Genomic DNA, 27,696 nt, shown 5'->3' on the forward strand with positions numbered 1-27,696 from the left:
TGCCCCTGATCTCACTTTTGCTGCTAAAACAATCCTGATCTGTCGAGACCTGAACTCCACCCGGCTCTTGGTGGATTTATTAATTTATTGGGGGGGGGGGGGGGGGGGGGGTTATCAGAGATATCTTGGATATCTTTGCACACTATAAAGTTGTATGCAGGGAAGCCATGCATGAGCTGCAAAATGTTGTTCATTCTGGTTTTATATTGCCTGTGGCTAAGTGTGTCTGATGGAGATTTCATGTCTTTCTTGATTATTTTTTGCTTTTTTTCCTTTACAAGATTATGTAAATGGCTTGTGTCATGTGTTCACTCACTGAGCAACATTATATCGCATTATGCATTATGCATTATATCATTAAGGTGTTTTCTGGCACCAAGTTGTTCACAGGAGATCCTTTAAATCCAGTATCGTTAGATATATGGACCGGACTTGTTTGTGCAGCACTTCTTGACTGAGCTACAAATTTACAAGATTATGTGTTTATCTCCATCAAACATATGCAACAATCTGTGATCCACTCCTTATTCTGAGATATTTCTATCAGAACAAGCATTAATTTCTTGAGCAACAGCAGCTTGCCTTTTGGATCAGAACTTGTTTGAATAATCCTTGGTGACCCATGATCCCTCTTGTTTAGGACTGCTCTTTTCCTGAACCATTTTTGATGAATATCGACCACTGCAGACTGAGAACACCCTACAAGTAGTTTGGATTTGTTCTAGCCCTTATGTCATCGATTTGGAGGAGAAAATTTTTTGTCATTGCTGCCAAATATATCCAATCTACTAATAGGATAGATTATTAGAAGATAAGCAGTGATTCACTTCGCTTATCAGTGGTCATAATGTTAATCTTCATTTACATTATGACAAAAACTCGTTGTTTTTGGGCCTTCGGTTTTGCTGTTTCAACTCTGGATTATTAGTAACCTGCATTAAAACTTTCTGGAATTGCCTCTTATGAACAGTGGAAAAACCTTTTTAGCAATATTCTAAGTTCGACCTGATGATACTTTTGTTACATACATACATGCAAACAGAAAGATTGCATTAAAATCTCAGGCTTTCAGATACTCAGATCCCTGCAGATCAACGTAAGAAAGTCATTTATCTTCAGCAACTGTTTCTACCAAAACCAGGATTAAACCCAGCAGTAGTTTGTGAACATGCCACTTAATTTAAAAGGCAACATACCATACTGAATATAACCCTGTCATCTCTGTTATCTCCTTGTACGTGATGTTTCACAGGTTTTGCAAGATTATCACCTTGAGTTAACAGGGTCTTAAATAGCTGAATGGCACCAGGAATCGAGTGAGGAATTAGACACCTGTTACGTCAACCAACCATAGCCTCATTGTTGCAAATGTGGACGAATGAAGGTTGGCTCTTACAGGGAGTAGAAATGGCGTCAAACAAGCTAGTAGCTGCGGTCCACTTCTCACAGCAGGAAACGTGGCTTAGTTGTGTCAGGGCTGGGAGGGCAGAGGTGAATAAATAAAGAGCAGATGTGGCAGAGGACAATCATGGCTCCAGTCTGGGGCTGCCCTCAATGCAGCGTGACGTCTGAGCAGGACGTCACGCTGCAGAAGCTGGGATTACTATTGTGGGAAATAACATTTTTCTGCAGGTGATTTCTTTTGTTCAAACATTCACTCTTTTAAGCCTCCATTGAGTTTGGACTTTCAAGATTTACATTTTAAATCATCTCCATCTAGTGCTGGAAGCAGCATCCAGCTGCTTTCTACTGTAGAAAATATGGAGCCAGAGTTCAGGTTGCGCTTGATTTATGAACAGTACGACTCATGTAGGCCGGAGCACTTGGAGTCTGTTTATACTCTCTGTAACATATTTTCAGTGGCTCTCTTGCACTGTGGTTTCTCACCAGTTTCTCTGGGCTGTCAGAAGAGATGAGCAACTGAATGAGAAACAGGTGTGCCTGCTCATTTATCTCACCCTCCCTCTCTTTTCTCTGGCCTTGCTGAGCCACAAAGTTTTGTTATGACAAAGATGGCAGAGGTGGGAGTGTGAGCAGAGAGAAAAAAGTGTAGGAAAGTGAAAAAGCAACAAAAGATAAGCCCACATTTATTCACAGTAACCAACAAAAACAACCATAAGCAGATGTGAAAGGTCAAGTGCCACAAAAACCACAACGTAATAAATGTATAGTAAAGTTGACAGATGGTGTGAAGAGGTTTTTTCAAGCTCTGTGGACCTTTGATTATTTGTTTGAATCATGGATTTCAATCAAGCCTGCTAAGTGCTGATGGTGATGCTTTGAAAGCTAAAAATCAATGAATGGAATGAGTGAAGTGGCCAGTTTAAGGTCTTTCACTCAATATTTGAAGTGCAACAATTAGCATGACTCTTCAGAGATTGGTTAATCGAAATGCAGCTTATAGAATAAGAGAAAAAAAAAACATCATGCAAGTTGAGTAATTGTGTTTGCCATTTGATGAGATTATGATGAAAATATATCCAACTTCCACAGACATCCTGGAGTGTGTCCAGTATACCTAAAAAAAACCTGAATGTGCGCCTCGGATCTTTACAGCACCTGAAGATCAGCAATGTTTTAATTTATAGTTGCAGATTTCAAAACGTTTAAGGTCGTAAAGCTTGATTATTTCACAATTTTCTATGAATTCTAAAGCTGCCTAAAAGTAATACTATTGGGTGATAACGTTACTTCTTTTAATTTCTTTTGGTATCGAATGGAGGTTGGTTTTCTCTAAAGCAATGTCAGCTGATCAAAATGAGAACTAATGAGAACTATAGTGAATATTCAGGCACTATGCTGGAAGTTGCAGTTTAAAAGGCCATGCTGACTATGTTAATTCTAGAACTGGTTTGACCTACATGAGAGCCCTACAATCGACTTCCCAACACTCATTTAATTTCCCCTGAAATCAGCCAAAGTCTGATTCATGTTTCCCCCCTTTAGCATCTATCACTTCACATACAAGTAGGAAAATATTCTCCCCTAATTTATCTACCTCAGTATAAGCAGAGGCCTTCTGACTTGTCTCTCTTTTTGATGATTTCCTGGAAAATGGAGCCTATGCTGCTACATCTGAGCTTTCGTCAAATATGGCAAATAATCACTGTAGAAGTGAAGAGTGTCCAGTTTTCAATATTGGTCTTGCTGCAAACTTTGCTTTATTGTTGTTGATTAATAGCTGTCATAACAGAAGTTTCTCAAGCAATCTATGTGGTTTTTAATATGCTTCAAATTAAAAATAAGAAAACTGTGGCATGCATTTTCCTTCAGTTTCTCTTTCTCTGCAATTGCAGCAAGCTTTCTCTGGTATATTTTTCTGTGGTGCAGATGTAGAAACTATTCACAGGCTGACATTTCTGCAGTTCTGGAAACATTTGGGTGTGGTTTCTTCACTGAAGTAACAATTTGTTGAGTAGAGAAATGTTTGCAAAAAAACAAAAAATCACTTTCATAGTATTTTTTTATTCAAACTTTCATGTGGCTTATCTTTGCTGGAAGATTTACAATGACTGCTTACTGTTTTGTTCCCAGAAATCAAAATTTGCTTCAAATGTCTGGATTAAACTGTGGGATCCTGACTGATTAGCAAAATGACTCAAGCTCAGTCAGGTTGGAAGGAGAGGCTCTGTCAACATCAATTTTCAAATGTTTGACTGAACTATTCGAATATATCAACATGATGTGATCTAAACCGTTCCATTGCAACTCTGGCTGTTTGTTGTCCTGCAGCGGGGTGAACATTATGCAGAAGCTTCTCTTCCAGGATTTCCTTAGCTCCATCCATCATCCTATCAATTCTCACCAGCTTCCCTGGTTGCTAATGAAAAAAAAACAAACAAACACCCTTTGCATGATACTGCCATCAGTATCCACCAGTGTTGTATAAAGTACTGAAATCTCAGAGTCAAGTAAAAGTACAAGTACCTCTCCAAAATACGACTTTGGTAAAAGTCGAAGTCACTGACTGAAATGTTACTTGAGTAAAAGTCTTAAAGTATCTGAAACGTCTTGTACTTAAGTATGGAAATTACTGTAAAAATGGATGTACTCAAGTAATGTAATGAAAAGTACAAGTAAAAAGTAAAACAAGGCAAGTGTGAATGACATTTCTTATATTTTGGTAAACTTGTCAAATAAACTTAAAATAATGTACCCAACCAAGTGCAGACAAAATTAAACCTGCTAATAAATTGTTCCAGTTTTAAAGAGTAGCACATGTTAATGGTTTGTGGTTTTGAACTTGCATGCCTTTCCTATATTCGTTAAATTTAGTCTAAATTGCTATCGCTATGGCTTCTGTCCCCCATTGAACTAGGGTGACCAGACGTCCTCTTTTTCCCGGACATGTCCTACTTTTCAGACCTAAAAAGATGTCCGGGGGGAATTTAAAAATTGTCCGGGATTTTGGTCAACTGCCTCAAACACATTACATAGCTTACAGTGCATTATAGGGCACGGCGCTGCGTGTCACGTAATCCCTGAGCCGCGTCAGTGCGGGCAGCACTCTTCTGTGTTCGTCCCTCCCTCCCACGCGCTGTACGGTGTTCTGATTTCCCCAACAATGGGAGAAGCGAAACAGGTGTATCCTATTGGAGGTGATGAACAAGCCCAGGCAAGCAGGCTACGGACTTTGTTCGGTAGCCTACTTGCTAATCAGTAGGTGGGGTCAAAACACTTTGTTTCTCTCTCTCGCTTTTTTGTAACGAGTAACTAAACCACACATTGAAAATGTATCGGAGTAAAAGTACGCAATTAAGTTCGGAAATGTAGTGAAGTAAAAGTGAAAGTCATCAAAAATTTTCATACTCGAGGAAAGTATGAAGTACTCCAAAATATACTTAAGTAAAGTAGTGAAGTATTTTTACTTCGTTACTATACAACACTGGTATCCACCATTGGCTCACCAAGAGGTGGAGCCAGGAACATTTCATAAAGCTGGGATCATTGCTCACTCAAGGGTGACATACAACAGATCAATGGAGCACATCTGTATTTTCAAAATAATTCACCAAAGGCAGAAAACATTTTCTTGAATTGAACAAATTTGTGTCTGTAATATATATTTTTATATATGCTGTGTAAGCATACATCTCTGCTGCCACCAACTGTTTTGGAGGGGAACTGCTTGTTCTGGCCCAACCCCTGACTCCGCCCCATGTTTCACAGTAGCGATGTTGTGATCAGAATGATGTAGCTTTAATTTCTATGGATATATAGACGTAAAAGTACAATTTTGTTTTCTAACATGTTCGCTGTGCCCCATAAATTTCTTGAGGTGAACTTGTGTTTTGTTTTGTTTTTTCCAACAATGACTTCCTTCTTGCTGGTGTTCTATTGAAAGATTCGTTCACCTGATTAAAACATGCAGTTTGGAACTCTGGCATTCATAAATGTAGGAATAACATGGTAAAAATATGTCTCTGAAAAATGAACACCCACAGTTTTTGCCTTTTTGTCAGGTTAAATAAACCTAATTATTGGTGTTAATGTTTTACTGTGTGATACAAACGGGAACTCAACTTACTCCTACCTGCCCGCCGTCCCTCCTCCTCAGAGGGGGCAGGTCGGAGTCCGGACTCCCTCTCCACTACTCAGTGTGTTACAGATGCAGCAGCAGAGCGGAGCGCCACGCTCAACATCTGACATTACACACGGATCTCTACACGTTTACTGGATTTGGGAATCAAACAAAGTGGATGACCTGGGTAAATAAGGTGAGTCCAGGCAGGTCCGCGTGTTGTTCTTGATAAACTTGACGCGGGTAGGTTTGAATCGGGCTCATTTTGAGATATTTTTGATTGGGAAGTTCGAGAAAGCGATCACATGGTGGGATGAATTGATCCATGATCGGTAAATCGGGGTGATTAATTTTCTCTTTTTTACTCTTTGCTTTTCTGGTTTGTCATTTTTACATTGTATTTTCGTCAGAAATATAATTAATGAGATTAATTATCTCATTAATATGTACTGGCTGTGTGCTGGTGGCACAGCGACCTCACTGCTGGAGATCATTTAAGTGTTAATAAATTCTAATATTTTTTTATTTTACTTGTTTTCCTTTTTTTAAAAAAAAAAAATGTTTGTCTTTGTATGAGTTATCTGACATCTTTATGGCTTGTGCCTGTGAAGCAAGGAACAAACCATAAAGTCATATAGTACGTGCCCTGTAAAGTCATTTCTAGCGGTCAGGGTGAGTGTGATTGGTTTCTGACTGTGCATATTGTCCATAAACACAAGAGCAGGACTTCAACTTGAGCCAAACAGATTTTTCTGAAAAATTGACAAGTGCATCAATGTATCTTGTGCAGTGTAAACCAATCCACAGACCTTGATGCCCAGTTTAGCTGGCTGGTATGAAGAGAATGGGGTAGCTGACTGACCCCTGTGCTCTCATTAGGGCAAATACAGATGACATGAGGCAGTAGGTTCACAGCTTTGTAGGTTTGACCTGAAATATATCCATCTGCATGTAACCAAAGCTTTGTTTTCCAAACCTCCACTGTGTGTATCTGCTAACTTTACTGCTTTTTATTCATGCAAATAAATAACTAATTAATGCATGTTACTTCCCAAACAGAAGACTAGAAGCTTAAGTTTAAAACAACAGAAGGAAAATAGGTATGGTTGTTATGCAATCGACACACTTCAAAGTGAACAGATTCTCTTCCAAGGACAGAACCATGTGGCCTCAGGGTCCACTGTGACCCACCTCAGCCCGTCATATGCAGACATTATTTTGAATGAGTGTCAAGAGTTGGTTTGAGTGGGATCAGGAGCATAAACAACTTAGAGGCCAGACTAAACAAATCACACGTGTCTCTAAATAGATTTATCTTGACTCTAATAGGTGAGCACGTGTCGTTTTGATCGTCTATGTAATTCTGTTTGATGCAGATCATCTGCTGGGAGTGCTTTATTCTCGCTTTCTTGAGGGAGAGATGATCTTTTAGTTGTGCTGAGAGCCACTTCTGTGGTAAAAATAAAGACTGACGCAGCAATAATCTCTCCACAAGGTTCTCACAGCAACTGCTCAAGAGCTTTTGAACACATCAAGGGATTGTTCTCAGTAGATGAGTTAACCTACTTTTTTGACAACTTTAAAGACTTAAGTGACAGCTTTACACGTAAATTATGTGTTATTTTCTTTCAGGTTCATCAATTTTCAGGCTCTTGTTAGGGTGATTTGTTTGGAGACAGATTTATTTTGATCTCTATGCTCTTAACTTTAACTCCATAAATTTGACTGACATTACAGTGCCTTGCAGAAACATGCATACCATTTTTGCCCTGTTACAACCACAAGCTTCACTGTATTTTATTGGTATTTTATGTATTAGACCATCACAAAGTAGCACAATATTGTAAAGGGAAAGTAAATTATGATTTTTTCAATTTTTCTTTACAAGACAAAATCTAAAAAGTGTGGCTTGCATTTGTGTTCATTTGTATCCTCTAGGCCAGGGGTGTCAAACTCCAGTCCTCAAGGGCCAGTGTCCTGCAACTTTTAGATGTGCCTCTGCTGCACCACACCTGAATAGAATAATTAGGTCATTAGCAAGACTCTGGAGAACTGATCTACACAAGGAGGAGGTAATTAAGCCATTTTGTACCTGTGGCACATCTAAGAACTGCAGGACAGCGGCCCTCGAGGACTGGAGTTTGACACCTGTGCTCTAGGCAGTAGTTTGTTGAACCGTTTGCTGCTGTTAAATTTGCTAGCTCTTCACTGTATGAGTCCACCAGTTTTGCACATCTAGTGACTTTTTACTCATTGCTTTTGTAAGATTTTAGCCTGGACTTTGACTAGGCTATTTTAACACATGAATAATCTTTTATTTAAACCATGGGTTTGCAACCTTTACAATCCAAAGAGCCCTTTCTATCCTCAGTCCACCTAAATAAAACTTGAGTTACCAATTTTGTGAAAAAAGACAACTTATAACTTTTGATAAATACCAACTATGGGAAACATATTTAAACATAAACTAATGAAGCTTCGAGGCAGATAAATTTTCCTTGAGGAATTTTAATAATCGAGGTACTCAAAGCAATTGAGGAATCATTACAGCCCTACTAAAATCTATATCTGATATTATATCTATATTTATGTACTTTCTTCATCAGTTCTGACCAAAATTACTGAGAATCACTCGTGGGTCCAGAGCCCCAGGTTGCACACCCCTGATGTACACTCGTCAATTGTAGTTATGGCTATATATATGATTAGAGTTTCAAGTTTTTTGCAAATTTCAACAGGATTGTCCTGTGTTTAGCTCAACCCATGTTCCCATTAACTCTGACCAGCTTACTGAAAAAAGCCACCCACACCATGATGCTGCCACTCATGCTTAGCTCTACTTGACTCTTTAAAAATTGCAAACAGGACATCTTTTTGCCATTTAAAAAAAATAAATAATAATTCTCTCTCTTCTTAACATCCAGATTTGTAGAGCACATTGATAACATAGCTGTGGATCTCTGCATATTCCTGAAGAGTTGTCTTGGGTCGTTCAAGTGCATTTTTAATTGGTCTGATTTCAGGGGGTCTGAATACAAATGGATGCCTCATGTCTCAGAACAAGACCCTTCTTTCTCCACCCTTTTTACAATTTTTCACTAGTTTGTGTGTATCTCATCAAATACCAATTAAAGACAGTAAGGTTTGAGGTTGAGAATTTGAAAAAGTTGAACAAATATTAATGCAAGGAACTGAAAAATTATATGTGAAAAACAAATAATAAGCAGTGAAACATAATAATAATAATAATAATAATAAGCAGTGAAACATAAGTCAGTCGTTTTTCTGGTTTCGAAGCATCAATATGTCTGATTCCTGTAGAGCAACAACACATCTTCTATCTCCCTGGGGAAGAGGCCAAATGCAGAGAGCCGTTCACTGCAGTTTTCATCTGAGTCGTTGATGGGAGTCCTAACATCATTATCATGGCTAAATAAAATGCTATTTATGCCTCTTTGCTTGGTTTACAGCACCAGAGGGGACGTTGATGATGATGTTAGAGATGCAAGACAGTACTAAGAAAAACCTGCAGAAGCATGTTGAATTTATGACCCTTTACACCATGCATCTGCTTGTTTTGCTTACCCAGCCTTTTGTATCTTAATAATCAGAAAAAAAACTAATAAATTAACTTGTCAAAGTCCTCACGATCTGCTGCTTGCAAAGCAATGCCTTAATTTAAATCCTTTTTATTCAATTTTAGCATTTTGCTTGTTTGTGCTGTTGAGTAAGTATTTAATCTGATTTGTTTGAACCACATCAATGCCTGCTGCAAAGAGCAAGCAGAAACCACAGAGCATTGTCTGGTTTTAGTTTACAGTTGGTCACTCATGTGCTTTTTATCAGTTAAATGTCAGTCAGCTCCACCACAGCAGCTATTAAGATTTTGTATGTGCCTTCCTGAACAGCACAGCCGTTTGAACACTGCTCTTTAACGAAAACATTAAACATTCGCTTTGTTAGCCCCTCGGTTGTTGAGTGGCTGCATGTAAAGATCTCCAAGTTATGGTGGGAAGCTCGAGTTTCTAATTAAAGGGTAAAATGTACACTGCTAATGACATCATCTTCCCTCTGGGTATACATGGTGTGTTTGTGTGTGTGCGCTTCAGATGAGCAGCTGGTTTGAGACACTTGACATTCAGTGCAGTGTAAAACTTCAAACACTTACAGAAAAACCCCCCCACCAGTCATATAATTTGAATTTACAGCTTCTTGTCGCCCATTGTGCTAAACGTTTGTGGGAACTTTGTAACAACTTTAAGGAGGGGGGACTATTGGAAAAAGAACAAGAAATTATTAAAACTTGAGCTCCACAGTTACAGTCTGCATCGATGCATTTAGGTAGACACTATATGTTAAAGTAATAGCCACTGTTACGAAGGACAGCTGGTTGCACGGTCCAGTAAGACCTGCCATCTATTTCATAAGCTGGCATTTCTTCTATTTTGTAAACATCAGGGTGTGGAATCTTCTTCACTCAAGTAACAATTTCAAGAGCAAAGCTTTTTTTTTCTTCCCCCTCAAAAGTTATTAAAATACTTTTTGAATAGAAACTTTCATGTGGCTTGTCTTTGTTGGAAGATTTACCATTACTGCTTGCTAGTTTGCATCCAGAAGCTAAAATTTGGTTTAAATGTTTGAACCTAACTTCGGGAAACTGATTGATTTTATTGCACAATTTCAGGAAAATATCCAGACTCAACAATATTCCTGAAAATAGCTGTGACGACGTGAAAAAATATGATTATCCCTCTGCCCTCCATTAGCTTTAACATCTCAATCCCTGAAACTCGACATCAGTTGTTGGTTTGAGGGAAGATACAGTCCATGTAGTTGACCAAACATTTTATCAAGGATGCATTACACTTGAAATGTAGCATCTTGTCAAATAATGAATCTATTTTGTATTGATTGGGATATTGCACACAGTGACATTGTGATAATAGTTGCAATTTAATATAATGTTCACCTCTACTTGTCAAAATCCTTCTCTTCTCCTTTATTCTGTATGAAATAGCTCAGTCAGGTTTGATGGAGAGCCTCTTGAACAGTAATTTTCAATTCTTGCTGCTACTGAACTGGTTTGGACTTTGACTAGGCCATTCTTACGTGTATCAATGAGAGGCAGTATCCTGCAGCATTCAGTCGTATGCAGTCTTTAACAGGTTCTTCTCTATGACTGCCCCTGTTTTTTTAGGTCTATCCAGCTTTTATCCAACTCAAATGACTGTGTTCTCTTCTGATGGTAGCAGTATGGTGCTGACATCGCCATGTTTCATTATGGGGATTGAACGCTCAAGGTGATGTGCAAAAAACTGGGATATATCTTGGCTGTCTTTCTTGCCTCTTCCTCATAAAAAAAACAGATTCAGAGTTGTTGAGTGCCTGACTAATAGCTGTGGATCTCTGGAGCTCCTCCAAAATTACCATGGTTTCTTGGCTGGTTCATTGTATTATCTTGTAAATATTTTAGACGTAAGTCCAGCTGCTACTATTGCATTAGTTCCCTTCCCTCATGGGCTTATGACTCAATCCATAATTCATTGTAGTCAAGAAAGTCATGAAACATGATCTGACAGATCTCCATCTCCTGACAGCCTCCTATGAGTGGCTGACAGCTGTGAGATCAGCCCTTCTCGCCACTGCTCTCACATCTTTGTAATTGTTCACAGCCTGACCGATCACCTCTGTTGCTCTGCCACATCCCATCAATCTCAGCCGTGGCATGCTGCGTCCATTCATCCGTGAGGAAGATGGCACCGAGCTGGACATCCTCTTCCACACAGGATGAGCCCTTGGATGCGGCTTCACTGATTTATCCATGTGTTTTCGGATTCTGACAGAAGCAAAGAGAGGAGTAGGGGACGAATAGAGGGTTCTCTTGCGGTTGCACTTGGGTGCAGTTTGAGGCAAAGCAGGTCGGCTGATCGGTAATGAGAGAAGACAGCTGGCTGGTTCAGTGGAGGCTAACGGCTAAGCGTAAATGGCAGTGAGGAAGAGGAGGAGAGCTTGGTTTAGGGTCTTTCTGAAGGAGTTTCTGGATGTTTTAATTTTGTTGCCGTTGAAGATGTTTTGAAGTGGTTAGGGATGTTTTAGGAAGATAAAGTTTGGGACAATAAAAAGAAACATAAGTGTAGAATTTTTTTTATTTTGAAGAGTCTTACTTTGTATATTTTTTACTACCTTTATCTTCTTATTATCTTTGAAGATTTGTTTTACTGCAATGCAAATAATAAAGAATAACTCTAAAGCGTATAGAAGGCAATTCCCATATGTTTATGCATTATTTCCTGCATAAAGAAGGCTGATTTTAACCTAAATGATGATCAATGTTGAGACTTTATGCAGTGTTGCTGTCTAAACTGATGTTTCTCAAACTTCTCAAGTTCTGGCCCTCAAAATAACCCGAGCATAGATATAAAGCCTTACCTTGGATGAACTATGCAAACATTACCGATAAACTCATTAAAAACAGTGTATTGATGACACAAACATCCACAATAAGTCATTGTGACTTGAACAATCCTTCGTCCTGTGCAAACCTGTGGCGACAGTGGAGAAGAACAGCTTCCTTTTATCCTTTTTAGAAAAAAAAACCCTCCATCAGAATCAGGCTCAATTGGAGCAGCAAAGTTGTTGGGGACTGAGAAGACAGGAATGGGAAGACACAGAGGCAGTTAGCCAGGAGTACTTTCTATGGGAAGAAAAAGAGAGCAGAAGGATTTGAAAATATAAAGTACACATATTTATTTATTAATTTGTAAGAAATATTGTAAATGCTAGTATCAACAATTTTAAGACTTTAATAGTTTCCTCTGAATGAATGATTGGATAGAGTTGGAGTTTCATGATCCCACCTCCTACTTGCACACCAGTAGTCTAAACTGACTCACAACAACTGAGACTGTAAAGTATAAAGCTAAATTTGGGAAACATAATAATGTCAGCCACAAATATTTGCTTTATTCATTTGATTATGTTTACTCTCTTATAACATTTTACCTTTTGGAAAAATGGAACTTGATGTTTATGTCCTACGGTGAACTTAATGTGCTGCGGTGATTATCTCATCCTGTACATGACTATTTTGTTGTTTTATTTTCAATCTGATTCCTCAGCAGTGTTCAGAAGACAGAACTTTCCTGTAAAATGTGAATAGTCATGGTTCTGTTTAATTAAACTTTCAGCTGTGTCAGATGAATTAAGTCAAATAGTATCCGCTCACTGCTGATGCAGCATATGAGCTGCATTAATCTTTCCTCTGTTATGCTTTTAATAATTAATAACCGAGCTTAACCGGTGCATCATAATTATTTAGTTATGATTATTTAATGTCTCGGAGAATCATTAAAAATGTAAAAGCCAAGCTTAAAAGACTATAACTATGCCACACAAAAAATCCACTGCACTTTTTAAAAAGCATGGCTTTTTACTGATAAATCTCGATTGACTAGCTGCCCTTTGCTCCTCCAATTAAGTATATTTGGGAAACTTTTTCATATAAAAAGACAAGTGGAACATTTTATGAACTCTGACGTCAAGCCTTTTAGAACTGCTCTGTTGAGTGGATGCTGAATCAATGCTGACACATTTAAAGTGGTGGAGTGTTGTTCCACAGAGGGAGGGGCTGGACGGGCTTTCTGCAGTGTTACAGCAGATTACCCAGAGTTTGGAGACAACTGGAGCAGCTTTGTCCCCCGAGTTTCTCCAAACAAGCTCTATCACAAACATTGACAAGTCAGTGCTAAACTTTTTACAACTTGCAACACTGACGCGTGTTCAGAATAATGCGCCAAAAGTAGTGTAGGTCTCCTTTTGGCATGTTTGCGTGAATGAGATGTTTTCTGGTTTTACTTGCTCTGATAGAGAGGAACAGGTGTATGCTTTAGCACCACTCATTACATTCTGCTGCTGCTTTCTGAAAGCTGGCGTCCTGCTTTAGCATCTTTTAGGACTCGGTTGAGTCTGACACAAGTGAAAAAGTGTGAAAAATGGTCTGAATGTGTGAAATAAAACATCTGGCTGCATGCCAGACAGCGGCGTCTCTCTCAAGGACTCACCCCAGCAGACCTTAATGAGTGTGTGTGAGAACAGAGCTTCATAATTTAAGACTGGCAGATTGAGGGATGTGCCTGGATGTATGCCTCTCCACTGCTCTCTATAAACAACCTCAGGACAGTGAATTCACGGTCACACATAGACACACACTGTGATCACTGTGGCTTTTATTGTTGGCCACATAAGCCAGGCTGGCATGCTGGGGGAGCGGGAGAGGGGGAGCAGCGGCCATGGTCGTAATTTCCAAAACAATGCTGTCTAGAGCTGCTGCGCCTGCTTGATGTGAGTCAGATTTGGATGTGCTGTGTACAAACTTAGCTCCGCCTCGCTGCACTTTGTTCCCCTTTTGCTACACAGTCTCTTCCCACACACAAATGTCACGAACACAATTCTCCATAGCCAAAGACTGGGAGTGTGCCACACGTTTAAGTTTTGCCTGTGCCACACACTCAATTATTTAGTTAACCTCATGAGGAGATGAGAAGAGAGCTCCATGCAAAAGGAACACCAATATTCTTACAATGGCCTGTGTGGGCAAAGCTCTAAAAGTAGCAGCTTATGGACTTGTCTTTCATTAGTAGCACATTAGTGATATATTTTCTGAATTAGTCTATTTGATTTTATATGAAGTTTTTATTCAGTCTTGAAAACTATTGAGTCTAGGTAGGTTCCAGGTCTGGATGTGTATTGAAGAAAAAACAGATTCCATATTTAATACATAACCTCTGTAAAATGGTTGGGAATTCAAAATAAACGTGTACGCTACACAGATTTAGTGCAGCAAAAATATTTGCATAAAACTGGAAACCTCCTTGTTAAAAAGTATGAAATTCAGACATGTTTTACATTTGCTTCCCTCAAGCTCAAGTTTAATTATGGAACTTTTTTTTAATAGTTTAGTATCTATATGCATTTAAAATTGTTATTCTCGTTCAGTATTTACATTTCAGATGAGGTTTTGCTTGACTGAAAGCGCTGAGCTTTTGCCGCAGTCTTTAATTATGTAAAAGAGAATGCTATGCAGTCGTCTTTTTTAAAGACACTTGGAAGGAGTCCTTCTAATACAGAAGGATGCCTTCTGTATTAGATAAGCCATGTTAGCAGTGATAAATCTTTGTACAAAACTAAGTATTCTACTTTCATAATTTGTTAAATTGCTCAAGCATTTAGTTGTTCACTCATTTTCAGTGAGGTCAGCACAGAATCATAAAGATATGGAGGCGCATTGAGGCTGAAGGAACTGCTTTCATGCAGATCTTCGAGGAGAGATAAATTGGTCGCTTGCTTCAACTTTATAAAGCCTCTAAACCTCATATGTTAATTACGTCATTTTCAATTTCATTTGTATCAACTTATAACACCATGCCGTTACATAAAAGTGGCATTAAGCTGGTCGTTAATGTGGAAACATTGGCGTGCAACGCTTGAACGCTGTGACTTTTCTTTTAAAAAGCTTTGGATGGAAAAACAAACACTGACTAATAAAACTTTATCCGCCAGGACAGGAGTGTCAGTAATCTACAGTAACACCACCCTTCCTAAGCCTTGAAGTAGGAACAAACTTGGCCTAGCAATAAAAGCAAGAATAAACATGGACACTTTATCAAAAAGCTTATCAGAACAAGCAGTGGTGTGGTGCTACGACATCAGTAAGGTTAGCTGTAAAGCTTAAGGTTGATGACATCATTTTTAGTAGATATTACAGCAATAGTTTAGGGGACTGCAGCTGCAGATCAGGATACAAAGTATTTTATTTATTATGCTAACTTTTAAAAGCTAAATAGATTGTGTATGAACCAAAACATTATTATTATTATTAATTCTGCGGTTTTAAGTAGAAAATATGGATTTGTTCACTGCTTCATCTTTATCCAGATCAGATTTAGCTATTCATGCTGTCAGCATGTCAGAGTAGAAATGTTTGGTCCACTGAAACCTCAGCTGTCACAATGATAATTTGATCTGAATGACAAAAGAGCAGCCGCAATGAGTTAAGAGCCCATCTTGTCGATTTTACGGTTTCAGAAGGAGGTCTATTCAGATTGGGGGTCTGTAAAGTCCTCCCAGGTGGCCCTCCTGCTGTTCCACATGAGTGTGGAGCCAAAGACCCAGTGGCTAACGGAGCCTTTGTGTCTGAGGGGAGACAGCAGCTTATGCACCCCATGGCTCCATCTCTTTAGCTTTAATTGTCACCATGTTGTCCTTTTCACTACCTGACTAATGAGGCAGAGAAGCCAGATCACTTAACTCTGAACATGGAGGACAATCGTTGTTCTTGGTCATTAATAATGCAGAAAAAGGCAGACACGTCTCTGTTAGGGGAGTAGAAGACACCGTCTTTTTTTCTTCAACATACTCCTTTGCAGATTTTCTTAAGCTCAGTGTCTTTATTCTATTATGTTAGTGGAGAATATTTGCCAGAGTGAAAAGGCAATCAGGATGTTGCCAAAGATTTTGAAACTCAAAAGTTTGAAACTTTATTGTGAATTTTTATTGGGATATTTCTGAGAATTAAGAACAATTCAAATTAATTGCTCCATATCCAAACATTCCAGTTTCCCACAAGAAGACAAAAAAAGACATCCATAAACATCTTAAAACAGTAGATTTCAATAGGTTTATTGGTGAGATTAACTTTACCAAGTTTTTATTAAGACGGGAATGTGGAGGAAAAATTGTACTCGTCCACGGATTAAGAAATTTTGTTAGTTGACACTAAAAGACCCGTACACTATGTTATTTCACAATAGCCAGCCCCGCCCTAAACCTCACAACTCCCATGGACTGACTACTGACCAGCTCTCTGTCTAATGGGTCCGGAAAATCTCTAAACCCTTGAGTCTTACCCTGAGACGGGTCTAGGAGAGATAATCTGTCTACATGAAAAGATTCCATTCCCTACTCCTAAAGAAAGTCTAATTCAACAAGAAAATCAAAATACTACCTCTTGGGCCTCTGCAACATCCTCCATGTTCACTTCCTCCACCTCCCACTCTGGTGGCCAATTTCTCATTTCACATTTGTCAGCTTATTGTGAACCTTTGTGTGTGCATTCCCAAATTTTCTCACAAATTTATGTCAATTCAGATGGAAAGTTATGAATTTACCAACCTGGCAGAAAAACTTTTATCAACCTTTTCCTCAAAGGTCAAATGCCTTTCCTCTGGGAATGCCTAGCAAGCTTATTTACAGGTTATCCTCTCGTAAAACAAACACTTCCTGAATTTTCCTGTGTTTGTCTAATTTTTCACAAGAAATGATCTGCCTGCTTATACCTGGCAGCATAATTCACGACAGAATCTAAACACAGCCCATGTGCTTCCTCTTGGGTCAGATCTACGTGGCACAAACAATGCAGCTGATAAAACTGAAAGGCCACACTCCCTTCCCTTTACACGTCTCTGTTGGAGCCGTCTGGGTTCCTTGATGTGGGTTGACAAAAAACATCTGTTTTTTCTTAAGCTGTGCTGGAGGTAGGTATAAGCCTTCCCTAGGGACTGGGCCAAAACAGAGAGGACAAGAAGGGAGGAAAGAAAGACAGAGATGGACAGTGCAGTTTAACTAGCGGAAAAAGGTTGTAAGTTTAACAGATTGTTGCTGAGGTCAGAGGTTTGTTAGTTTGGAGATGACTTTAGGTTCAGAGACCTTATTTATCAAATCATTACCATGTTATACAGTGGAAATCACCAAAGACTTTCTTGCAGGACTGTCAATCTATGTCCAGTTCTAGAATAAACTCCACAAAGAACTGAACAAGTTGCTGAGAGACTTTTGGCTTTTTTGCTGACCAATGTATGCCAAATTTGATCAATTTAGTAATTTCTTTATTTGTCCTGAAATACTATATTATTGTCTGGTAAACTGTATCATTTATTGTATTTTTATACATTTAACTAACGTGATTGGAAAGTGTATCTTTCTGACCTGCAGCTGGTAAATCTACTGAATGTCATGAAATGGTGGTGTTGAGGTGGTGAGGCAGACGCTGTAGAACCAGGATGCGATAATAAATGATTTTAATAATGAATGTCCAGCATAACACAGTCCAACATGGTCCAAACAACGGGCAGCACGGCCGAGCGGAAGCCAGGGTTCGACGCCGGTAGCAACCGTTACACAAATGGACGAGACGACGGACTGGGTACAAAGACGACAGACTAGAAGTCAAAATGAGACGAGGACAAGACAAAGACACACAGGTGACACTAAATACACAGGAGGTAATCAGGGAACGAGAAACACCTGGGAGTAATCGAGGGGAAAACAGGACAACACAGAGACACAGGAAACTCAAAATAAACACACAGAAAAACACAGATCACGACACTGAAAAGTGAATTTAAAAGTGATTATCAAGCTTACAATAGGAGTGTGCACAATAATAACTTTGGGAAGGACTGTTTAGAGTGTAATATTTGTTGTTTATTATTTTAAGTAATCAGAAATGCACAATGGATACCAGTGGGATATTCAACCTGTTCAATGGAATCTCAGTACAACATATTTTCACAACTAACACAGATCATACTACTATTAGTACTTATGCTCAAACTAGTATTACTTATTGCATTTGCTGAAGTCAAAGTTTCATTGGTTCTATTTGTGGAAAAAAAGACAACTGACCTCAGAGGTTACAATGAAATGCAGAATTCACAATTTTTTCATATGTTGTTTTGTTTTTTTTTTACTAGTAGGATCATTTAAAATTAAAGTTGTCAGTCATGGATGTCACTTTTTATTGTTCAGTTGCAATGACTACTGTCGCCAGCAGCCAATAGAATAGTAGCAGAGATGCTACTGTTCTGTCTCCTGTGACAGATTGTGCAATTTATTAATGCAATAGAATCACATAAATGGAAAGAAAGTCTTAAAAGAGGGCAAGGAGACTTACCAAAACCGCTTCAAACTAGAAAAGAGAGAGACTGGTCATAGCAACAGCAGTGCAGGATTTTATTTTGGTATCAGATACTTCCAAATTCCAAATTTGTTGTTGCTCCTTTTTGGTCCAGAAAGTCCTAAATTGACAATCAGTGGGTTTGTCACACTGCAGGAGGATAGATCAATGGCTGGTTTGCAAGTTGTTAGTAAAAGTCTTGAAGGATTCTTCGTTCCTTAATATGTTTGCTACTAAGAGTTGCCTTTAATTTTAAAGGGATAACAGATTTAAGTATGCTCTTGTTCAGGTCTGTTTCTGAAATATTCTCTTCCCTGCAGTTCTCCTACATGTGCAAGCTCTGCGCATTTGTTGATCTTTTTTTGTTGTTTTTAAAAAAAGAGAGAGTATTTGTGTTTTGTTGATCACACTATGTCCCTAACGACCTCCTGACTCATCAGGAAGTAGGTTGCTAAAAAAAAACGTGAACATATCCAGAGTTCAAACAGATGTAGCCCCGATACATAAAACACTTTTAACACAATACATGTTGGGACAAAAGCTTTTTAAGATTTACTTCAGATACTGGGAGTAATGGTAAAAGGAGCCAGACAGGAAAACAGATTCAGAGAAGGGTCAGGCATGTGTTTACAAGAAGCGAGGGAAATGAGAGGGTAGAGACGGTAGGAGAGTGCAGGGAAAAGAAGCTAGGGCGGTATTACGAAGGAAAAGACGGGGGCGGTGTTCACTGTAGAGATGAGAGTAGAGGGAAAGGGTTCAGAGGTTAATGACAACCTATAGCGGGAGACAAAGGAGGTCATGAAGCACAAGAGAAATTCAAAGGCAGTCTCACGCTTTTCACAAGCTTTCAGATCACAAGAGAATGGGCTGGGTACTAATTTGGCTCATTACGGTCAATGGAGCTAATGGGGCCTTATTGTTCTCCATTTGTGTGTGTGCGTGGGGTGTACCGAGTGTTTTTGTTGCAGCATTTAATCAGTATTTTCTGGAAACATCTGTCTGCATGCCCATTACTTAACAGTTTTCAGTAAGAAATGTGTGATTAGAAAGTTAGCACTTTCAACAAGTGATGACATCTAAATGTGATTGATTCCCTTAACGCCCTTCATGTCAGATTCAGCGATTGTCATTTGCATTACAAATACAGCAAAGATATTCACTGGAATTGGTGCAAGCACTGATGTAACCAGAAATATTGAAGCTTCTTCATTTTAGGTGGCAGATATTATCCTCATTTAGTTGAATTAAGCACTACAGCCATATTGCCACTGGCTACTGGACCTGGCAGGATGATTAAGATTTTTTTGTTATCAAAAGGTTATTTTCAAATGATCACTGAATGATTTATTTATGTTTGCTACTTTCAGTATTAATAAGTTGCATGTTGTATTTTTAGTTCTTTACAATAAAGTTGGCAACATAATTTAAGACTCTTCTCAGGCTTGTGTTTTGATGCGATCAGAGTAAAATCAGTCGTTGCGTTGTAGCTGTAGTTTCAGATGGGGATCAGAATGTTCCAAAGGAAAATCCGTTCATCAACACCCCCATCACCCAAAACTTGAACTGTAACCCCAGTCCCACTTCCTCCCCGTTTTCCACTCATTTTTCTTGCCTCATGCCAAGCCCTGTCTCCTTTTTTACCTCCACACCTGTCGTGAGAAATTTCTCCCGGAACTCTGCCTAAACAATGGTTGGTTTTCCCGAGCTCCAACATCTGGAAAAGCTAACCAGCATGCCAGGGCCCCTTTTCCTCAGGTAATTTACAGTGGCATGCCATTTGACAAGCTCTGCAAGGGGCGTGGAGGCTGAATGAAGTAGATTATGGTGAAACTTAAGCTCCTCTTCTAAAGTTTCAGCAGCACTTAATATTTAGTGGTAGCTGAAGAGTAGTTATACAGAAGACAGTTAGATATAGCAAGCTTTTTGTATGAAAGTGTGACTATTTCAGCAGGCTGGTAATATTTACATCTTTAGTTTTTTTATAGATGAACAAAATAAAAGAAATTCAGCTCTGATATGAAAGGTCTGGTAGTTGTTGTGCAATTACCTGTCCTTTGTTTTCAATTGGTGATAAATATAAAACAGTTTGTAATAGTTTTCTGTCTTAAGTACAAGTATGCTGATGCAACTCAGTTATTTTGAAAAAAAAATAAAGGCTGTAGTTTCTCCAGGCAGCTTTGATTAATTTAAATGTGTTTTGCATAAGATGCATGACTCATGCATCACTGAGCACATGCTTCATTTCTTTAAAGCCAGTGATGTTCTACTTTAAGAGGAATGAGCTAAAATCGGTGCTATGCACCAATCAAACATATGAACTCTAACCCAGCGATCTGATTGGTGGGTGTTTCATTGATCACTAAATGTTTTATTGCTTTTTCTTCTTTCTGTAATATGGCATTGGAACAAACAACACAACCCATACACAGTTTGTGTTAGCCATTTTTAGGAATTTATGTTTGGCTATAATTGCTGCCTCAATTTGTTGCCCAAATTTGTGAAGAATAACAACATATAAGAAGAAACTATCCCATTTCTGACAGAAATTTGATTAAGATTTAATCCTTTGAGTAAAAGGAATTGAAAGAGACAGGAAGTACAAATGCTGAAATACACATCAAAAAGCAGAAAAACACTTTACAGGCCTGCTGTGCAAAGCTTTGTTGGTACAATACTTTATGACATGATATGGTTCTGTTTTTCTTGAAGTGGCAGCTCTGTGCTTCTTCAGTTTGATACATATCTTGAAACCTAAGAAATTCTGACTTAGAGATGGGGGTGTTGTCAACAGAGGTCCACGTTTTCCTGTCGGGTGTGTCATGTAGATTATTATAACAATGAAATATAAATCATTTTCCTTGCTGTTTTTGTTTCATTTGTTGGGAAGGAAAAACTAAAATAGCTGCTGATAACATTTGAAGCTGACCTAAGTGAAAGTAAACCCAACAATATTTTCCTTCCCGCTATCTTACGGAAGAAATGAGCACTTTCCTCCCTATTTGGACCATAAACCACCTGTGAATTTGGGGTTCTGGTTTCCAGACACTACCACTTATAAAATTGTCTTTTTGCCTTGAACTGACACACACACACACGCCACCACGCACACTCACACCCCGACACACGCACACAACTCAAGTGAAAAACTAGAGCAGACATGCAAATACCCATAGCTGCATGCACATCCAGACATACACGCACATGTACACAGACACAGACACATGATAACCGTGCTTGAGTGTTTTCTAGCTAAATATACTCCTTCTGCAGAGTCTAGCCTGTTATAAGCACGTGCAACCCGCTTTTTACCCCCTCAAATGCAGAAGCAGCATGAAATTGATGCAAAATAAAATAGTGCAAAATGTGGTAACATTTAGGGAAACAGCATAGTCTGTTTTAGTGTCCCATTTAACTTTTGCAATAATTGGTTAAAATGAAGAGCGTTGAGTACAAACATTTGGTACTTTGGAGGTGTATAACTTAATTTAGAAACATTTAGTGGCTTTGAATTACAGCAGTCTGACTATAGTTTTCTGATCTGATTTTTAAGACATCAGTTACACTGGCTTGTTTCAAAATGTAATATATTGTTTGGAAATATCTCTGCCAGTAAAGTTTATTTTAGTCTATTAACTGTAGCAAGCAGCTGAATTGGTGCCAATACAGATTGTCTCAGTACTAAAGATAAAAATAGCTAAAACAAATGACTCCTCAGAATAAGAAAAGGTCTGGCTCTCTTCCTGTGCAAAAAAAGAGAAAAGATAGAAGCAGACATGCCATCGTCGCTACTGGACAACAGAGTCCATATTCAGTTTATTTTCAGTCACAATTCATCCTGTGTTGAGGGTGACTTGCAAGGACATTTTATATTTTATTTATATACAAGCCTGATAGTAATTAAAGGCTCAAATATGTCAGCTTCATATCTCTGCCTGCTACAGTCATGCAGCTCCTTCTGGTTTTAAATGGGTACAGTCTGAGCAGAGCTAAAGGGGCCGCTGTCTTTTCAGCCATCTGGTCTCTGCTGCCTGCCCTCGAGAGCAGCACATCAAACTAAAACCATTCTTTCTCTCTCCCCGACTCTCCCAGGGGGCTCCACAGCCGAGGTTAGGACGAGGACGCGATCTGCTTCTTCTCCACCTGCCCATCATCGAACCAAGTGCCTTGGTGCCGGCCAGGTCATCTCATTCGGGACGGGTGCCAAACAATAAGTCTTGACCTGCCGCCCCTGAGAAGACCAGCACTAAACAAATATTTGAGGCCATTATATCTCATTTCACTGGGCAGCCGCCACCAAGAAGATCAACAGTGAAGGGTGCAGTTAAGAGACGAAACGAGAGAAGCGAAAAGAGGGGGAGGAAGAAGTAACCCTTTCAAAGTGCACCCCTGCCTATTTCTGCCACGTTGTGGGCAGGGAGCATCTTATTTGGGAGCTCTGCTGGCTGACAAAAAAAGCACTTCTCCATTGCTTGCCTGGTCAGATGCCTGGGTAAATACTAGATAGAGATATCAATTAGTCTGAGTTCTTCTACCGCCCAACAAAGCGACTGTGAGCTATCTATAGAAAACATAGCAACAAACTTGGACTTTGCGGTCACTTGAATTACCACTTCTTTATAACCCTTTCAGAAAGTTTCGAGAGCTGTGAGAAACAGGAATGAGAGTCGCTGCAATTTTTTACTTTTAGAAACTTCTCCAAAGCCAACAACAGCTCACTGTGGGGACCGGAAGCTTGGAGTCAGTTTAGAAGCTGCAGTTTTGATGTCTTTCCCAGCTCAGTAAAGTAACATGAAACCCCTCACTCCAATCGGGTCCCCCTCTCCTCTGAGGCTGCTCAACAAGGGTCCAGATTACCTGCGCAGGCAGATCGACGGTGGGAGTCACGGCCGTTCGGTCAGCGCTGTGGAGAGGCTTGAGGCCGACAAAGCCAAATATGTCAAGAGTCAGCAGGTGATCAACACCAAACAAGAACCTGTGCTTGTGCCCTGTGCCACGCCTCCACCGCAGCCTCGGAGAGCCATCTCTGTACCTGGCAGCTTGACCCCTCGTTCTTCCCCGCGACGGTCATCCAACACCCCCTTCTCTACTCTCTCTGGCTCCTTCACCTCAAAAGACGAAAATGAAAATGATGATGCCAGAAAGGAGAACAGACGGACTTCTATTGACATCAAAACACACAACAGGAGCAACGTGAGCAAAGTTATGCCTCCAAGCCCCAGGACGCCTGGAATTAACAGCCTGGTAGCGCCACACAGTGCCCCAGTTCTCAGAAGGAGTACAGGCAAGCGCATGCTCAGGCCAGACTCCCTGTTAATATACAGGCAGAAGAAAGAGTGCAAAAGTCCTAACAGCTCCACACTGGGAGAGAACAATAACATGGAGTTGAAGGGATATAGTTTTGTACGTCGCCTCTTCCAGGGTTCAATGAGAGAAAAGAGTGGCGGAGGAGAACGAGTTCAGAAGATGGTGATAGGTGATGAGAAAGCACCTTCTCGGGATGGGGACTCTAGAATGTCTTGGACCAATGACAAAGATGTTACAGATGGAGGACCAATGAGTCGAAGGTCAAGCAAGACGGACCAAGAACGCACCCCAGAGTCTATCCAAAGTCCAGGTTTTAACTGCACATTAGAAAACACAAAAAATGGTTTTATTAATGGTGCCACTGACCAAATAAACATTAGGCATGATGATGAGAGTGATCCATGGAAGCGTGCCTCCCCGATGCCACAGAGAAGGCAGTTTGGAGAACTGCAGCGCTCCAAGTCAGACCTGCGTTTGCGCTGTTCGGTAGCTTTGTCGGAGCAGGAACATTTCTTTGACTTCTGTGGACTGGACATGGACATGATAGAGCGCCTGGGCCGGGAGAACTTCCTCTCTTATGCCAGCTCAATAGACACGCTTTCCTTGGCTCTGCGGAGCGTAGGAGGAGACGGCTGTGGTGGCTCAGAGCCCAGCGAGTTTTCCCGCCACTCAGGAGATGGACTGTTTCAGGAAGAACTGGCAGAGCAGCTTCCCACTGGCGTGTCCATCATCGAGAGAAATGCCCGCGTCATTAAGTGGCTGTATGGGTGCAAGAATGCAGCTCAGGAAGGACCCAAAGAGTCAACTGTATAGTATGAGGATCAAAGATTTGCAGTTGGAACCAGAAGTTTACATACACTGTACACAGTCTTTATATTTCCCCGACATTTGATTTGTATTTTGCCATTCTCTCAATAGCTTCCTGGAAGTTTGGCCCATTCCTCCTGACAGAACTGGTGTCACCGAGTCGTTTTTGTTGGCTGCCTTGCTTGCATCAATCCTAATTGACATAAAACTGGAAAAGTTTAGTATGATTTAATGTCTAACAGTGAAGATAAACATACAATATATCTTTATACAATGTATCAAAACATCTGGTTTCAACTGTATGTGCCATGGAATGCTAAAAGTTTATTTTCACATAAACTGTAAGCCAGTGTTTAAGTGCATTCTTAAAAGTACCAGTTAAACTAATAATTAGTAAATTTAACAGATGAAGGATCTAGTTTTGCTCAATAATCTATAAACCAGAGGTAAAGGGACAAAACATACCAGTTTTCGATTTGAACAGTTTTCAGACATTAAAACAGGATCCATACACCTGAGGATTAGATTAACACTGAGCTGACAGATAACTTTTCCAACACCAAATGCTAATGTGTTTCTTGTATTACATGTACTGTATATGTACTGTTTTTTTTCTTTAGTATTTACCACACAACTTACAATCTAAGTAGTTCTTAAGTATTTACTCATTGACACTAACAAGAGCTTTTGTATAATTATTGCAAGCTTAAAATTTAGCACGTAGTTGATGATTAGCTCAAAGGTTGATGCATTTAACAGGTCTTATGTCTGGAATTTGTTGGACTTTTACATATTCCTTAGAAGATTTTGAACTACTCATCTGTACAAATGACGTTACTGGAGTTTCATAATGCAAAACTACAACCTTCATGTATCTGTTTTGTATTTCCATTTAACTACAATCAGTATTACTGGCATTCCATGGCATATAATTACCTTTAATTCCTCTGCTGTAGAACAGCTGATAGTTTCATCTTGTCAGATTTAGATGTTGCATTTATAGAACCTAGCGACTATTTGTATGAGTGTGAACTGTCCTTACTCTCCTAGTGTAGCTTGATAGTATCAGTGGATGAGTGATGTGGACATTATCCTTTACATTTCAAGTTTCTTTTCAGTATTTTTTTTTGGCAGAACTGGATTCTGAGCAGACTTGAATTCCCCATGTAACCCCTCAAAAGGCACATAGATGTTTGAAACATGCTTAAAGGTTGTTACTCTTGACAGTAATGCTCCCTCGTACTGAGTAATTTAAAAACCACTAAGCTATACTTTTCTTTGTAAACAGGGATTCTCATTGTGTGAGAGTGAAGTGAACTGTGTACCTCATTTGAATCTGTCCCAGTTGAGTTTGTTTCTTTTTCTTTCTTTTTTCTCTTACAATTTTAGTCCTTGAACGCAGGCGTTGGAATAAACTCGTGAGACGCTCCTGTGGGGTGTATGATTGCACTGAACTGGACAGATAGAGGAAATTAGAGAGTGTAAAAATCACCAGGATGTTTAACACTGAGCTGGATTCAGAAGAACATCAGCATCCAGAACAACTATAAAAAATATTTGGCCAGATTATTTTTTTTTTACTTAATTTCTTCGAACTGCTTACAAAGGTCAAGAAAATCATTAAAGTTGAGGTCATTGCATTTCACACCGGTCTTGTGACTATTGTGTAAGGTTTTGAGTCACAAACCACAATACACATGGAAAACCTGGGTTAATATTCCATCCTGTAAGGACTTTGAACTGGAATCCTTCAAACTAATATGTTCAACTCTGTTTGAAAAGAGGCAGAAGTTGTTAAATGTTGTAGGGAGTCACTTTCACCAACTGCTAGTTTACAGATGTTTAACCCATGCAGCTGGTCCATGAAAGCATGCAGGGGAGGATGAACCAACTTTCCTCCCACTGATAAGCACAGATCCTACCTCACTTCATCCATTTCTCACTGCTTCACACTTCCCTGAAAGGTCATTCCCATTTCTTGCCCTGGAGGATGCCACTGTAATCTGTTAAAGTATGTGGAGGTTAGCCTGCGAGGACTCGTGGGCTGAGCGCAAACCAAAAATGATGGGCTTAGTTTATTTATTCATGTCATAAATTAAAACTTGCAGCCTTGATGTTTTTCTGTATTTGTCACGAGCATGACACACTCCTGAAACAGCTTTTACATAGACCTATTTTTATTGCATGTTTACAAAGTGGCTCTAAAATTGGGTGTATATGAGAGAGATTTTTTTTATTCCAAAAAGGTTTGGTGTATGATGTACACAGCTAATAAAAACAGAAAAGTGAAACCAAGTGTGTTGTCTTTCACTGTTATCTCTTACATTTATTTCACAGGCATTATGGAGCAAAATCCACACTATGAAACTTTAAGCTTTACAGTTTCACATGGACATCACATTTAGAAATCTTATGGAGTACATATAAAAAAAAAAATAATATGCAATATTTCTTACCCGTCACCTCAGACAGTGAAACTCATATTCAGTGGTGCCCAGAGTCGACCCTCAAGGACTGACTTTGGGCACCACTGTTCTGTATATTTCTCAAATATAGACTGATAAATTCCAAGCCTTTGTTTCTTTTCATTTTGATTATAAGAAACAAACCTGGCTGATTTATAGATAATTAAAACCCAAAATTCAGTGTCTCTGATCATCTCATCCAAAGGAGGCCAAACCAAGTATTTAGTGCATAGAAGCCTGACATTTGTGCTTAAAACATTAGTTTTTTATTGGACTAATGTGAAATTTTGATTTTCGGAGAGACTGAATTTTGATACTTCTTAACATAGACATGATAATCGTCAAAATTGTAAAAATAAAAGCTCTCTTTGTAATGAATCTGTATCAAATGCCTGTTTCACTTTCTGGATGACTGGCAAAAAATCTAGCACTTTTATGCAATATTAACATTTTTTGAGAAATATCAGTACATGCTAATTTGTACGTCACACGTTATCAAAAAATGTTATGAGTTTTATATGAGTTTTGCATATCACACACGTAAACTTTCACATCTAGTTAATCACACTTGCATAATTATTGACACGTACGTTTTATCTCAACACAGTCTTGCGTAACATCGTCTCACCCTTTACTCTTTCCCAAGC

At 39.3% G+C, this 27,696-nt stretch overlaps 1 protein-coding gene across 1 annotated transcript; it reads left to right on the forward strand.

The window, feature by feature from the left end:
- Nucleotides 1-5,587: 5,587 nt before the first annotated feature.
- Nucleotides 5,588-26,879, forward strand: fam110d (family with sequence similarity 110 member D). Its single transcript, XM_032559024.1, has 2 exons — nucleotides 5,588-5,717; nucleotides 22,563-26,879. Exon 2 carries the CDS (start codon nucleotides 23,262-23,264, stop codon nucleotides 24,588-24,590), a length of 1,329 nt encoding a protein of 442 aa, XP_032414915.1. The 5' UTR covers nucleotides 5,588-5,717; nucleotides 22,563-23,261; the 3' UTR covers nucleotides 24,591-26,879.
- Nucleotides 26,880-27,696: the final 817 nt, after the last annotated feature.

This window comes from Xiphophorus hellerii, chromosome 3 (genome assembly GCF_003331165.1).
Source record: "Xiphophorus hellerii strain 12219 chromosome 3, Xiphophorus_hellerii-4.1, whole genome shotgun sequence".
In the NCBI taxonomy this organism is placed as follows: Eukaryota; Metazoa; Chordata; class Actinopteri; order Cyprinodontiformes; family Poeciliidae; genus Xiphophorus; species Xiphophorus hellerii.